Source organism: Haliotis rubra, unplaced genomic scaffold (genome assembly GCF_003918875.1).
Source record: "Haliotis rubra isolate DU_JTF1 unplaced genomic scaffold, ASM391887v1 Scf54, whole genome shotgun sequence".
Taxonomy (NCBI): domain Eukaryota; kingdom Metazoa; phylum Mollusca; class Gastropoda; order Lepetellida; family Haliotidae; genus Haliotis; species Haliotis rubra.
The window spans coordinates 852,304-868,308 of record NW_025767235.1 but is presented as its reverse complement, the minus strand read 5'-3'; the positions used below and the strand labels follow the sequence as shown (position 1 = coordinate 868,308).

At 46.4% G+C, this 16,005-nt stretch overlaps 1 protein-coding gene across 1 annotated transcript in view; it reads right to left on the bottom strand.

The window, feature by feature from the left end:
• LOC124253369 (ras GTPase-activating-like protein IQGAP1) overlaps window positions 1-16,005 on the bottom strand; it is a 168,804-nt gene that overhangs the window by 3,759 nt on the left and 149,040 nt on the right. The window contains 9 exon segments of the mRNA XM_046687119.1: window positions 295-461; window positions 556-670; window positions 2,400-2,512; window positions 2,690-2,777; window positions 3,871-4,009; window positions 4,424-4,526; window positions 4,768-4,900; window positions 5,231-5,298; window positions 5,989-6,153. Coding sequence (XP_046543075.1) covers window positions 295-461; window positions 556-670; window positions 2,400-2,512; window positions 2,690-2,777; window positions 3,871-4,009; window positions 4,424-4,526; window positions 4,768-4,900; window positions 5,231-5,298; window positions 5,989-6,153 — 1,091 coding nt within the window.

The following is a 16,005-nucleotide window of genomic DNA, read 5'->3' as shown; positions in this document are numbered from 1 at the left end:
GGCCTAGAACTGATCTTCAGTAACCCATGCTTCTCGTAAGAGGCGACTAACGGGATCGGGTGGTCAGGCTCACTGACTTGGTTGACACATGTCATCGGTTCCATATTGTGAAGATCGATGCTCATGCTGTTGATCACTGGACTGTCTGGCCCAGACTCGATTATTTACAGGCCGCCGCCATATAGCTGGAATATTGCTGAGTGCAACGTAAATCTAAACTCACTCACTCACTCTAATACACTGACATGACAAGAAGAAATGTGGCAAGGGTAAAAGACTTAAATCATCACTTACTTGGCTTTCTGTTGTAAGTTAGCAAGACATGTCTTCACATACTGGTTGTAGTAGTCAATCTGGGACTCGTAGAATGATCGTTTGTTTGCTAAACTCTTGCACGTCGTCCTGAGTCTCATCAGCTCCTGCTTCCTGTTGTTGCGATACCGCCTCTGGTTGCGAATATCCTGAAAACATGCATTGTGATGTCTGTCATGGAAGTCCACAAAAGAGAAGTATTTGTACCTTAAAGCTTCACGGTTCACTCCACAAATGACATACCTGTACGATGGAGTTGGTCAGTTCTTGGTATTTGTTCTTCTTGGATACCATCCCTGCTATTTCTAATGTCTGTAAATTCTTCTTGATCTTTCCCTTCATGTTCTCCAAGGGCAACCTGCAAATGGCAGGGCTTAGATGAGACACTGCATGGCACTACATCAGACACAAGGTACTAGATCAGACACTGCAGGGCACTACATCAGACACAAGGTAATAGATCAGACACTGCAGGGCACTAAATCAGACACTACAGAAACTGTGGGGCACTACATCAGACAGCACTTTATCAGACACTACAGAAACTGTGGGGCACTACATCAGAGACTAGAGGGCACTTGATCAGACACAAGGTACTAGATCAGACACTGCAGGGAACTACATCAGACACAAGGTAATAGATCAGACACTGCAGAGCACTACATCAGACACTACAGAAACTGTGGGGCACTACATCAGACAGCACTTTATCAGACACTACAGAAACTGTGGGGCACTACATCAGACATCAGAGACTAGAGGGCACTTGATCAAACACAAGGTACTAGAACAGACACTGCAGGGCACTACATCAGACACTACAGAAATTGTGGGGCACTATATCAGAGATTAGATGGCACTTGATCAGACACAAGGTACTAGATCAGACACTGCTGGGCACTACATCAGACACTACAGAAACTTGGGCACTACATCAGACATTAGAGATTAGAGGGCACTTGATCAGACACAAGGTACTATATCAGACACTGCTGGGCACTACATCAGACACTACAGAAACTGGGGCACTACATCAGACATCAGAGATTAGAGGGCACTTGATCAGACACAAGGTACTATATCAGACACTGCAGGGAACTACATCAGACACTACAAAAACTGTGGCACTACATCAGAGACTAGAGGTCACTTGATCAAAGGGCACTATATCAGACACTACAGAAACTGTGGGGCACTACATCAGACATCAGAGACTAGAGGGCACTTGATCAAACACAAGGTACTAGAACAGACACTGCAGGGCACTACATCAGACACTACAGAAATTGTGGGGCACTACATCAGAGACTAGAGGGCACTTGATCAGACACAAGGTTCTAGATCAGACACTGCAGAGAACTACATCAGACACTACAGAAACTGGGGCATTACATCAGAGACTAGAGGTCACTTGATCACTGGGTACTAGTTTAGACACTACTGGGGATTATACCAGTAACAACTGCACAGGGCACTACATCAGACAGTACAGGACAGATAATCAGACACTATATTGCAATAAATCAGACAGTACAGGGCACTATACCACAGGATACTAGATCAGACAGTACAGGGCACTATACCACAGGATACTAGATCAGACAGTAAAGGGCACTATACCACAGGATACTAGATCAGACAGTACAGGGCACTATACCACAGGGTACTAGATCAGACAGTACATGGCACTATACCACAGGGTACTAGATCAGACAGTACAGGGCACTATACCACAGGATACTAGATCAGACAGTACAGGGCACTTTACCACAGGATACTAGATCAGACAGTACAGGGCACTATACCACAGGATACTAGATCAGACAGTACAGGGCACTATACCACAGGATACTAGATCAGACAGTAAAGGGCACTATACCACAGGATACTAGATCAGACAGTACAGGGCACTATACCACAGGATACTAGATCAGACAGTACAGGGCACTATACCACAGGGTACTAGATCAGACAGTCCCTTTGCACTACAAGGCTACTACAGCGTCAAAAACAAACCATCAGTTTTAGTACAAGTACACAGTATAGGTTCCAGTCATATGTCAAGAGAGGATTGAACAACAGCGTACCTGGTGTCTCCAAGGATGGAAGCATGGCGGACCAGTTTCCCTTTCTCCTTGTTCTCCGTCATCTTGCGATCGATCATCTCACGCTTCTTCACTAGCGCCTGGTGGATTTCCTCCTGTAGAACACAAAAGCACCAGTGCCTTATGGGTAATCACCTAAGAGAGTGTTTGAGCAATTACTAACTTATGCCGCGGGACCAACCTTGCAACAGAGAAACAATTTTACTGATTAAAATATCAGCAAATGAAATAAAATAAGTTTGACTCGGACTACACAATGCTATCATCACTACCTGTGTTTCACTGGATGGGATGTCAAGCACCTGGATCAGATCGTCACCCGGCTGACATGCTATCACATCAACAATCATGCGCTTTGTCCTGAAAAACAGCAACAAACAGTGAGTGAGTGAGTTTAGTTTTACACAGCTTTTAGCAATATTCCAGCAATATCACAACGGGGACACCAGAAGTGGGCTTAACACATTGTATCCATGTGGAGAATCGAACCCGGGTCTTTGGCGTGACGAGTGAACGCTTTAACCACTAGGCTACCCCACCACCCCTACAACAAACAGAAACTAAAACTACAACAAACAGAATGTATACATGGGTTATTCCTCCCTGACTCCTGCTAAGGGTGCCCTCGGCCTTCCTTATACACATTGTGACTCAAATAAACAGCAAGTCGCCACGGACAACAACGAATACAGTTTGATATATATGCCAGTTCATTCATTATAAGTGTTTGTTACAAACCTAGTTTACTGTACTATTTGGTTGTTGGCTCCAACTGATAAAATCAGCTTGATGGCTAACATATTTCACATACTGACAGCAGTTGGATTACAGCATCAATTGTGTCTCAGTTTACTCCACAAAGGCGGCAAGTTCAAACAACAGACTGACTGACTGAGTTTGGTTTTACGCCGCTTTTAGCAATATTCCAGCAACATCACAGCGGGGGACACCCGGGTCTTCGGCGTGACGAGCCAACGCTTTATCCATTAGGCTACCCCACAGCCCCTCAAACAACAGAAGTCAAGATATGCAAAGAACATGCTTCAATACGAGACACAGGCATAACTAGTGTAATTCAATACAGACTTGTTTCTGTTCTACTTCTGGTGTCTAATTATGATGAGAAGATGTACATAGTAGTGTAATATAAAGAAGTTGACATTATAAATTCGAACCTTTATGTGTATCGCTTCTATATGCCCTTCAAAGACTCTGCATAGTAGGGTTGTTGCAACTCAAATTGAACATACTGAACTGTATCCCATGATGAATTCAGTTTCTCTACTCGAAAAGACTGCAATCGATTAATACAGATTTTTCTAAAAAGCAGTATTTTTATTTGAATATGGATGTTTGTCATCAAAGCAAGATATGCAAAATGGAATAGATCCAAGCCAGGCAGGACAGTGTTCAGGATAATGATTAGACACAAATACATGAGCACATATCAAACCTTATCATGAGTGTCTTCATGTCTGCCTTGTCGTCGTGCTGAACATCAAACTTGCTGGACAACGTCATGGACAACTCCGTCTTGGACAACTGGGCACGTAGGTCATCGTTTGTCGTTTCGTCTCCCGTCAACTCTGTGCCTGAAGGAGGTCCAACATATGTCTATGTGATATCATTAACATCTAAGTCTTATATATTTCATGCTTATCAAATTTACTCACCTATCAATTTATTGCACTCTCCAAGAAAACACAACTGGAAAGGTCATCCAGTGAAATGACAGTTCCTGAACAAGGATTAACCTGCTCACCCGAACACAATACATCAGCTGAGTTGTGGGTCATATCCTTCTAAATTTGTTCTTAAGTTCCCAATGCAAACTGTTTTCTCATGAAAACAAATGCCAATTCAAATCATCACATGCAAAAAGCATTGTTTTTCAAGATACATTCAAGTAAGTGACATCCCTTTTGATAAGTCCTTTATTCTTGTTATCAACATTGGCCACTGAACAGAGAAGCTGTATATTGACTAGACCAGTTCCCTCCACTCACCCAGCAACTCATCGATGGTGGGCACCTCCCCTAGATCCTCCAGGAGTTCATGCAGCACATCCTGGTGTTCCGGGGCGATGGCATCTTGGTGCTGAAGCAGCAGCTGTAACAACACAACAACATCCATGGATAACACGATGGGGTGACGTCTACAACTTACCATGATATCAGCAAGGTGTCTGAAAGATGCAGATTGTTTAAACCCAAATATTGACCCTCTCTTTACTTGTGATTATTTTCTGTTTGATTGGCATATAACATGTATTCATATGAATATACATCAACATCAAGGTCAAGTCTATCATCACTTTCTCCACAGACAGGAATACTCGGTGATATCTCACCTGATGTGTGTCGACAATCTCCTGCACCGACATGTAGACAACAGGTTTGGTGATCATGGTGACGTCTGTGTACTGGTCGATGTTGAACTTGACCTCCGGCTCCTCCACATCGCAGGCCGCCAGGCAGTACTTCCTGTAATCACCAGCAGCTCATGACAACTAACAAGGTTATTGACAACAAATGTACATGACCAGCTTCAAATGTAAATAAAATAAGATCGCACTGTTATGTTGTGTTTGATCTTTGATATATCCTTTTATGAATGCCATTAGCATCTACATCTGAGGGGCATATCAAAGCAATGGTGTTCTGTGCAAGCTTTCCAGTATTGAAATAGATATACTGATTCAAGGTTACCTAACGAACCCATAAATCTTCTCTCAGTCATACAAATATGCAAATATTTTGAAGTTATTACACTTGATAGTTCTGCTACTGCATAAACAGTTTTGAATGACTCACTTGAACTTGTCGTGGGCCACCCTGATGTAGTCATTCATACTGGCCAAGTAGGAACTCTCTCCCCCAAACTGGAAAAGGAAGTCAACAATTATCTGACGGTTCTGAAATCTACATCCTGACATACATGGCAGTCTCACCTTCACCTAAGGGGAGCTAACAACGTCACTGACTCATGTGTGGCACTAAACATGCTCAAGTGAAGTAGTTATAATGGAATAACATCAGAACAGTCTTCTGGAAAATATTGTCGAAAAGATTTGTGAGACAAAACTATAAACGTATCACAACAGTGTGTCTGTGTGTGCGCTGTGGTGGAGTGGAGCGTGGAGGGCAGTGGAGCGTGCATGACCAGTGTTCATTCCAGCATTTCTAAAAAGTGAGCCCATGGCCCACCAGCCCTCAGTTGTGTGGGTCACTTAGAAAATATTGTGCGTCATGTCAAAAAGGTGCATTGTTGTTTTCCAAAGACGTACTTGCTTGAGTTGTCAAGTGAAAACAAACTCATGATGAGTTTCAGATTAACGTTTATGGATGCGCAGATAAGATCCGCCAGTACCTGTACGGTGCGCTATGTTAAATAGCGCTGCGCGAATGATGCAAGGGTGCGATCTAGAATGATCACTGCATGACTGTGTGAAGACACATGTATCCCCTACATCAGCCATGTGTGTACATGCTCTAACCACCGTGTTTGGTGTCTCTTCTCACCAATTCTGATTTTTATAACTTGCAACATAAAAAGAACTGAGAGTGTTACCCCCTATATTTGATGCAGCGAAGTGCAGGATTTTGGCAATTGATCCCAGGTTTATCCTCTGATCGTTGGTTAAAGCTTTATCTGCGCCAACAGTGATGATGTCGAAGACGTCGGGGGCGGCGATTGTCGGGGTGAGGTACCGATAGTAGAGGAGATTTCCCACAATCTACAACAGAAACAATGTCCCATGAAACCAACCTCGTTAGGATGAGAAAGCCACAATAACTCGGTGCGCCTAGTGGCTGCAAGAGTTGTATACTCCCCAGGGAGTTGAGATTGATAATGCGATGTGCCATTGAGATTGACATCCAATGATCGAGGGAAAAAATACCAGCGCCTTGAGCATGCACTAGTGTGTGGATATGTGCGCGCTATATAAATATCCTATAATAATAACATACGTCTACAAACCATTTCGCAACAGGCAGAGTATGACTGCACCATGTTGTTGCTGGGTCCAGCTGTTGTACATGACAAACTCCACCCTGACTCCTGGTTTGATATATAAACATTACAAGACAAATATCATACCAGAAAGACTTCAACAGGGGTCGAAATAACTTTAAAATTGATAGTGTACTCCGGAACAGTGGCACATGTAAAATCACTTGCCCAGATAATTTTTCCACTATACCTGACGTTTTCTAGTTGACTTTTTCAAATAAACATCATAATTAACATTGGAAAGTCAACTGGACACAGGTACAGTGTGATATACAATTTGCTTGCCCGACAGAAAAAAAACACTGGACTCGGACGTCGGGCAATGGGTTATTTCCACCCCTGTTCAATATATGACACTTAAAGGCACAATGCCAAATATTATACACAGGGCTCGATTTAAGAGATATTAACCCACTTGCACCAGGTGCAACCTAAGATAAAAACCTAATTGCACCAGTCAAATTCAAGTTGCACTGTTTTATTGCAATATGTAATATCAGAAATATGACATTGAATTGTTTAGATGTTTTATTCAGAAGTTTACCCACTCAAAAATTGACTTGCACCTGGTGCAAGTTAGACTCATAACTAGGTTGCACTTTGTAATATTGGGTTGCACCAGTGCAAGTAACAAAGCACTAAATCGAGCCCTGATACATATTGGGACATATTCACTCGCTTTAGCTTCCTATTGATGCAACAAAAGACTTATTATCCCTTACGATTTGCCTGAAATTGATAATTGAAACAATTGCTCTGGACATCGACAACTGTGGCACGCAGTGTTGTTGGTGTTTGCTGAACTGGTTTCAATCACAAGTTGTGCGTAGGATAATCGTAAAGAGCGCTCCAAGGGACATAACTCTATAGGGTTCGCTTGAAAAATGTAATTTTCTGAATAAAAATGATATTTTAAACTTATCCTGACTCATGCTTATATGCTTGTCTCCTTCTTCTATCCGAAAGATAGTGAGACACTTGAAATCCCTTGAAGTTCCCTTCAAAGAGGAGGATGTAAAATCATCACTCACCCACGAGTAGCCTCCCTTGCCTTTCCATTTTGGCGCCCTTATAGGTCACATGACCGGCCAAGCTTGTCACTCTCTGAATTTAAACCTGACACCCAGATTTACAGGGAAATCCAGAGTGCCGGGAGAGGGGAGGTTGGGAGGGCTGACCTCATGAGTCAGGATAAGTATTTAAAATCTCAATTTTATTCAGAAATTTACATATTTTCCCATATCCTGACTCATGCTTACATTCTAACAGAATCCGATGGAATCGGTGGTAGGTCAGGCCACTTCCTAGATTCACTGGCTGTTCTTTTACCTCCTGTATCTCCCCACCCACCCACCACCCACCCACCCACACCCACACACACACACACACACACACACCCACACACACACACACACACACACACACACACACACACACACAGGAACTATGACGATCCTGTTCTTCCAACTTTCCTCTGATCACTTGGGGGGACCACAACTTGTCAGACTTTTTTTACGAAAGGTTCTTCTGACTTTTTAGTGTGGATATAGATATACTAGTGTCCTACTAGTTATCTTTAGCAACTCCATGTCTTGATGCATACATCAAGTGGAGATGCCACACTTTAATTTATGTACGAGTAATTTCTATTTACTCCTCAGAGTCACGTGATACAGGGTGAGAATTTCTCAGCACTTTTGTGGAACCGTTAGTTGTTGGGCTACAAGTGGCCAATCTTGGGTGAATGCCTGAGACGTCCTCGGTGGCGATGTCTCTGAGGTAATGGTTGGCAAATACTGTATCAGATTTCCAAAAGCCGCCTTCCATTATTTTTGTAATTGAGCAATTTCCATGCAGAGCGAGAGTAGATGCCAGGGCTCTGACTTCGTGTGGATTTGAGGCTCATGGAGGCTCAAGTCCTGCTGCTTTATAGGCCCTTAGTATTACGGTTCTCATCCAAACTGATATGGTTGTTCATGAGACTTCCATGGGAGTCTCCATAGATAAGGGGATGAATAGGCGCTTGAATTTTCATCTCCTTGTTTTTGTCCATTGTAGGTACATTTTTAAATCTCTAATTGGACACAAGGATAAATCTTGTGGATCCTCTGGACCAAGGACTGTAGATAACGCTGGGATATGGCAGGCTAGGCTGGCTAGGCAGCTGATTCTTTCAATAAAATCCCATCTCAGTCCAAGATGTACGATATCACGATGTCTTGTTTCAAATCGTGTTCGCTCAAAATCTAGAGCATGTATTTCCGACATCCATGCCGCCGTTGCTAGGGCGAGCAGTAGGGTGAGAGTGTTGAACCTTTTAAACACCTCGTCTGTCGCAGATGACACAAGTATTCCGCCACTTGAGGATGAGATGTTTTAGTTGCAGTAAATGCTTTCCGCCGTGCATATAGTTAAAATCTCTTCCTACTGTCATCATACAAAGTGTGAATCGATCTCCTAGGGCAAATGTTACTGCCTTTGCCGAACTGGCGGAGTATCCTCTCTTCTTTAGGCAAGCTTTGATACAGTCCATACGTGTAGTTGGAACGATTCCAGTGAGCTTGCTTGGTGTGCGGATGGACGAGAAGGTTCGACCACTCTAGTAGTTTCAGGGTTGGACTTCCGAGTTCTTGGATGAGGATGGGAAAGCGTACCCTAGTTAGATCACACAACAGCGGACATATCAATAAAACACAATTGAAAACAGCGTCAACTAACCAGATAACCAAGACTCACTCGGTCAGGGTGGCAGGACACTGTCCACTGGAGAGAACAGAACGGCCAAAGCGCGCACGATCACGTGAATGTGTATCGAGTTGATAGTGTTAGGCCGGCTCCAAATAGCGGCAGAGCATATCTCTTCAGTGGGTAGTGCCGATGCAAAAGCTTTTTGACATGGCTACTGCTCTGACCGAGTGAGCCTTCAACCCCTCAGGGAGATGCTTGCCCTTAGCCTGATAATCAGCACAAATGACCGAAACAAGCCAGCGAGATAGGGTCTGTTTGCTCGCCGGCACCCATGCCTTCCCGCCACCGTAACAGCAGAACAGATGGGTACCCTTACGGATCCCCTGTGTTCGTTAGATATAGACCTTGAGAGTCTTGCGGACATCCAACGGGTGAGTGCTCGTAGGAGAGGTCCCCGATGTGGAAGGCTGGGTAAGAGTAGGAAGTTCGATAGGAGCTGTCACATGGAAAGCGTGATCGACCTTCGGGCGGTAAGTATCCGGGAGGCGAATACTGACACGATCTGGATGGAACACAGTCAGCGCTGGGTCTGTTGACATAGCATGTAAGTCGCCGACCCTACACCCAGATTTTACCGCCACCAGAAATACAGCGTTCCATATAAACAACTGAATGGAAATAGCCGATAGACGTGAGAATGTAGGACCGGAGAGCCAATCTAGCACGATTGACAAATCCCAAGTTGGGCTGGTTCGCCTGACAGCAGGTCGAACCCGATCCACGCCAGCTAAAACGCGCTGCACGAGAGGGTGCTGCCCCAGAAGAGCACCATTGACAGGGGTCCAAACGAACTTGCAAAAACTCCAATACTCGGACTAAATCCGCAGAAAAGGGATCTGCAATCACCAGCCTGCATAGCGGGACCACCTATCCTCATACTGAACGTTTGTCGAATCCCGCCAGAATTGTGTCTGCAACTGCTGCAGGAATTCCGCGTGCTTCGAGGCTAGACCTGACAGAGGCCAAGCCACCCACTGAATCCTTGGATTGGGGTATGGCGCAACGTTCTGAGTGAGAATGTCCGGTCGCAAAGGTAATAGAACAGGAGGCTGACCCAGAAACCTGAGAATTACCGGAAACCAGCTCTGTGACGGCCATAGCGGTGCCAGTAGCACAAGTAGCCGAGCTGGCTGGGTGGACAGCTGGGAGAGGACCCGGGGAATGAGTGGTAGCGGCGGGAACGCCCAGAGCACTTTGCCCGTCCAATCAAGCAGGAAAGCGCCGGAAGCCAACGCCCTCTGGTCCGGTATTCGAGAGCAGAACACGGGTATCTGATTCGTCCCGCCGGACGCAAACAGATCCAACTGGAACGATCCGTACAACTGGGAGATAACTCCGAATATCTGCCGGTCGAGCATCCACTCATGGGGGGCCAGGATCCCGCAAGAGAGAGCGTCTGCTCGCACGTTCTCCAGCCCCGGGAGATAAACAGGAAGCACCTGACAGTCGCACTGGTCGCACCAGAGGAGAAACTCCCACGTCTCTCGAAGGAGCGCTAGGGACACCATGCCGCCTTGCTTCAGGATGTACGTCATGGCCGTACGGTTGTCCAACTGAAGAAGAACCACCTGGCCCTGAACATGCTCCCGGAAGCGCTCGAAAACCAACCGCACAGCTCTCAGCTCCAAGACGTTGATGTGAAGGCGGGCTTCGGCTTCGGCTTCGGACCAGAGTCCGGACACCGACAGACTGCCCAGAACACCCCCCAGCCCGTGAGGGACGCATCGGTTTGAACTGTAAGAGCTGGCGTAGGGATTTCCAAAGGGATCCCCTTGGAGAGATTCCCGACATTGGTCCACCACTGAAGGTGAGGAGACAACCACCCGGGGACTGTGAGACTCTGCTCCAGATCCTCCGAGTGAGCCCACAGACTCTCCAAAGCTTGCTGTATAGGGCGCATCCTCAACCGCGCCCGCCACACTACAGAGATAGTCGCCGCCATATGGCCCAGTAGACGTAGCCAAGTCCGCGCTGGGGCCTGGGGCTGCGAGAGGAATGAAGACACCATCTCCCGTACTCTGGTGACCCGGTCGGGCGACAGGGAGACGAGATCCTTTTGAGTTTGGAACCGCGCCCCGAGAAAAACCAAGTCCTGGGTGGGTACCAAGTCGGATTTCTTGAGGTTTATGATCCACCCCAGTCGAACTAGAATGTCTATCACCGTGTGAGTAGAAACTATGCTCGCAACCAGTCATCGAGTCATCGAGGTAAGGGTAACAACGCCTTCCTTGCGATCGAGCGAGGGTAGCTGGCACTAACATGAGCTTGGTGAACACCTTGGGGGCAGTGGATATGCCGAAGGGAAGCACCGTGAATTGGTAAATCATCCCGTCGTAAGAGAACCGGAGGTACTGCTTGAACGATGGATGAATGGGCACATGTAGATACACATCCTTTAGATCGATCGAGGTAAGCCAATCGCCGGGCTGAACAGAGGAGATCACCGAGCGAAGTGTCTCCATCTTGAAGGATGGAACCTCTAGCATGCGATTCAACCCCTTGAGGTTGAGAATGGGACGGAACCCTCCGTCTTTCTTCGGGAACCAGGAAGTACGTGGAATAAAATTCCACCCGTTCCTCACCCGGTGGTATGCGCTCTATTGCGGACCTGTCCAGCAAAGCCTGAACCCGCGCAGTATACCAGCCCTGACCGGACCGGACAGGACGGAACCGGAGTGCGACGTATGCCGGTGAATTCTGGCGGGCCTCGCTTCCACAGTGGTAGATGGCCGACACTGACGGTGGAAAGCACCCAAGTGTTGCTGGTAGCCTTCTTCCACTCCGGTAGGAATAGAGAGAGGTGGCCCCCCACTGGGAAGTGTGGTAAGAGAGTGTGAGTGGTCCCGAGTAGATGAACTGACTGGGACGGACCCACGGCGACAGCCTGGTGGGTTAACGGGAGGTTGGGGCAGACGGGGATGGCTCCTCCGCCTGCCCCTGCTCAGCGGCCTAAGCCAACCGGCAGACGCGGGTTTAGGCTGCACCCCGGATGAAGAAGCCGTGACGGGAGCGCGGGAGCGAGAAGCCCGCGGGTGCTCCAACAAGGCCTTAGAATCCTTGAAGGAGGTAGCTGCTGCAGCAGCCTCCCATATGACCTGCTGAGCCCCAGGAAACAACGTCGCTCCCAGACGTAACGGAAGGGCCAGCAAGGTCTGCTGTGTAGCTGCCGAGTAGCGAGACGTCGACAGCCACAGATTGCGCATCCCCATGACTGCGCACATCACCGTAGACGCCGCTGACCGCAAGGAGTCGCGCTAGGTGGGCCTGAACTTCGGATAACTGGCGTAAGAGAACGACATGCGGGGACACGTCCCCAGCGTTCCCCTCCGCCTCGTGGGTCACCACCCAGACCTGCTGCATGGCATTCCAATAGACCTCCTCGTAGGTCCGGTAAGCCTGCCGCAGGGGGGCGTCCGCAAGGGCAAACGGTGGCACTAAACGCCCTTGCTTGGCAACCGGGGCTGCACCAGAGGAAGCAGAGCCTCCCCCCAGGGCGACCGAAGTAAACACACACTCGTCGACCACCGGTACAAAGAACAGTGAATCGTCCCCCAGCTGGTACCTCTTGACAAGTTCGGATAAGTCGAACCGGAGGCGTCTCCATACCAGGAGAGGATCCATCACGTCCTGCACCAGGGACGGCAAGATGCGGAGCAGTGTCTGCGAGGGTTGCCTCAGATGAGTCCGAGTGACTGGTATGTACCGCGGACTAGGGAATTAACTCGGCAATATGTTGCCGTACCTCCCGCAGAGCCGTCGAGAAACGGAAAGTGCCCTCCGGCTCCTCGACCTCCCCAATGTCCATGGACTCGGCACCTGAGCCCGAGTCAGAGGCTGGGTTTCCGCGCAAAGAGGACCCGAACCTCAACCCGGTAGGAGGTCTAGCACAAGACACTGAGGGAAGGGAAAAAATGAAGGAACTCCCCGCTCCGGCACCCGACACCACACTCGAACCCCGGTCCCGAGACACGAGAGGAAGACCAGGCAGAACTGGTTCCTCCGGTCTCATGGGGCGGGGCGGCGCAGGGACCGGAACCCCAGGAATCCTCAACGGACCCTGCGCCAACACCGAGAGGGGGACTGGGAGTGAACCCTCCCCCTCCAGGATAGCCGAGGCGTCCGGACCCGAAGCTAGAGGCAACGGATCTACGATGCCTCCAGGCTAAGGGATCGAGACGGGGGAAGCAAAGGAAAGGGAGGGGGGGAGAGAAGCCCATGCACAGCTCGCAAACGTCGGGATTATGGCAGACTTTTTCAAGACAACATAAGCACTTGTCGTGCTGGTCAGCTCTGGGAATGCTCTGTTCACAGACAGAACATCAAGAAAACACCTGAAAGCAAACACGCAAGCATGTAGCTAACAGCGGAGCCAGCAGCATAAATATACACGTACAAAACATTGAAAATTACGTGAATGCGACCACGGGAAGAAATACTTGGTAAAGAACGCAATATGACAACCACGTGGCACGCTAAACTTCCCGCCATGGAAAAGCAACACATGCGTAAACCACGGGAATGCTACCTGCTTACCTGGTTGGCTGCGCATGCGTAGCAGGGAGGTAACTCCACGGGGTGGGGGCCGTATAATAGATAAAAAAGATTTTATTTATTGTACAATATTTTTATTAAAACATTGATACAACTGTCACAGGACATTTTCAGCCGCAGAAAATGCATATAAGTACCCCAAGGACGATCTCTATGAAAAAGAATGACTGGGCCCTGGGCCTTCCCAAGATGAAGCTTGGTGACAAATATGAAGGAAATCCACTGAGTATTTTTTGCGATATCTTGATGACTATCTTAACATGCGATTTAACATGCTGAAATCTTCAAAGTGTCTCTGTGACCTTGAAAATTAAGTGAAGGTCACCATTAAGTGACTGGGCCCTGCGCCTTCCCTGGATGAAGCTTGGTGTCAAAAAAGAAGAAACTCCAGTGAATGGCTCTTGAGGTATCACGCTGACAAGCATAACATGTAGGTTAATATGCTGAAATCTTCAAAGTATCTCTGTGACCTTGAAAATTAAGTGAAGGTCACCAAAATTGAATGGGCCCTGCGCCTTCCCTAGATAAGGCTTGGTGTTAACTCTTTCAACACCAGTCAACCAGAGGCATTTACTGCCATGACACCAAGTTCCCAGAGACTCTGAGGTCATATGTTTATCAATGAAAATATCAGCTCGTAAATCATTATTACTACTACATATCACACACCATTTGAAAGGTCTAATCCTACTGTTTATAAATATGAAAGTTATTTTTTATCATATTATTCAAGTAATACGACTACAACTTAAATAAGTTAATTTTTAATGAAAATGCAAGCTTACACATTTATATGTCCAGATAAACCGCGAAGGAAGCAAAAATGAGGCGATTTTTTTCCATTTGTGACATGTCATAACATGCCCGTACCTTTTTCTTTTATATTTTCATCATTACATAATCAGAAAATTATTATAAAAAGATTTCTTAAATAATATGTATGGTCGCCTATTTCCCGATATCAGTTGCTTTCCGCTCGGTAACATGACACAACAACGGAAAATACCTCCGTTTTCGAAGCTTCGTACGAAAAACATGTGAGGCGAATCGTTTAATGTCGGGTATCGTTCGAAAGCTCTGAACATCAACAATATCACTGTACCCTTGTCGAGAGTATTTTCACAGTTGTAAGAAGCGATTTTATTGGATAAAGATTGGTTTCTAAAGACGCTTTTTCGCCACAGTCTGCTATGGGTTGTGATTGGTCAAAATCAGACACGTGACCTAAGGCAGCCAATCAGATAACAGCAATGGATACTGTCGTCGTAAACGAAAACCTGCAGGTTCAGACGAAAATTTTGAGTAAAATCATGCTATTCTGAACGTGTTACGCAAAAAATCACCACCTATGCGTATATAATTGAACTTAGTGGACGTATTGTGCTAGGTTATGACATGTGACAAGAAAGTTTAATGCATATATTTTAGCATTAAACATCGTGTCCAAGCGTCAAGTTCGGAGCGACGGACGAAAGCCGAGATGTCACTTGAATTACATTACACGGTCGCACAATAAAGATGGAAGTAGTAAGTTGTAACGTACATTTGACAACTTTTATCAGTACTGTTGTTGATTTTTATTCTTCCGTTTATTCAATTCATGTAATTATTATCTCGAAACATCGTTACTTTGCTCTTTGACAACTCTGATGTGGACCCGTTGCCCGTTGCCGGAAGCATGTGTCCGAGAATTGTTTCTTTTCAATAACATTGCGAAAACTAGTTTATAATTCTAATTCTGTCCATTATATATGGCCATTTGAAATGTAATAAGTGTTTTCAGGCATTATGAAAAGTGACAGATTTGATAAATGAATCATATGTTAGTTAGGTTCCTAAAATTATATATCATTTTGATGCGACTACTGCCTGGCCAGTTTTCCGGCTTACGGTGTCTGGGGACTGGTGACGTCTTGGCCGGTTTTCCGGGCCTACAGTGTTGAATGGGTTAATGAAGAAAATCCAGTGAATGGTTCTTGAGGTAGCTTAACATGTAGGTTACATGCTGAAATTTTCAAAGTGTCGCCATGACCTTGAAAATTATGTGAAGGTAACCAAAATCGACTGGGCCCTGCGCCTTCCCTAGATAAAGCTTGGAGTTAAATATGAAGAAAATCCAGGAAACAGTTCTTGAGATAGCTTAACATGCGGGTTAACATGCTGAAATCTTCAGTGTCGCCATGACCTTGAAAATTATGTGAAGGTCACCAAAATCGACTGGGCCCTGCGCCTTCCCTAGATAAAGCTTGGTACTGAATATGAAGAAAATCCAGTG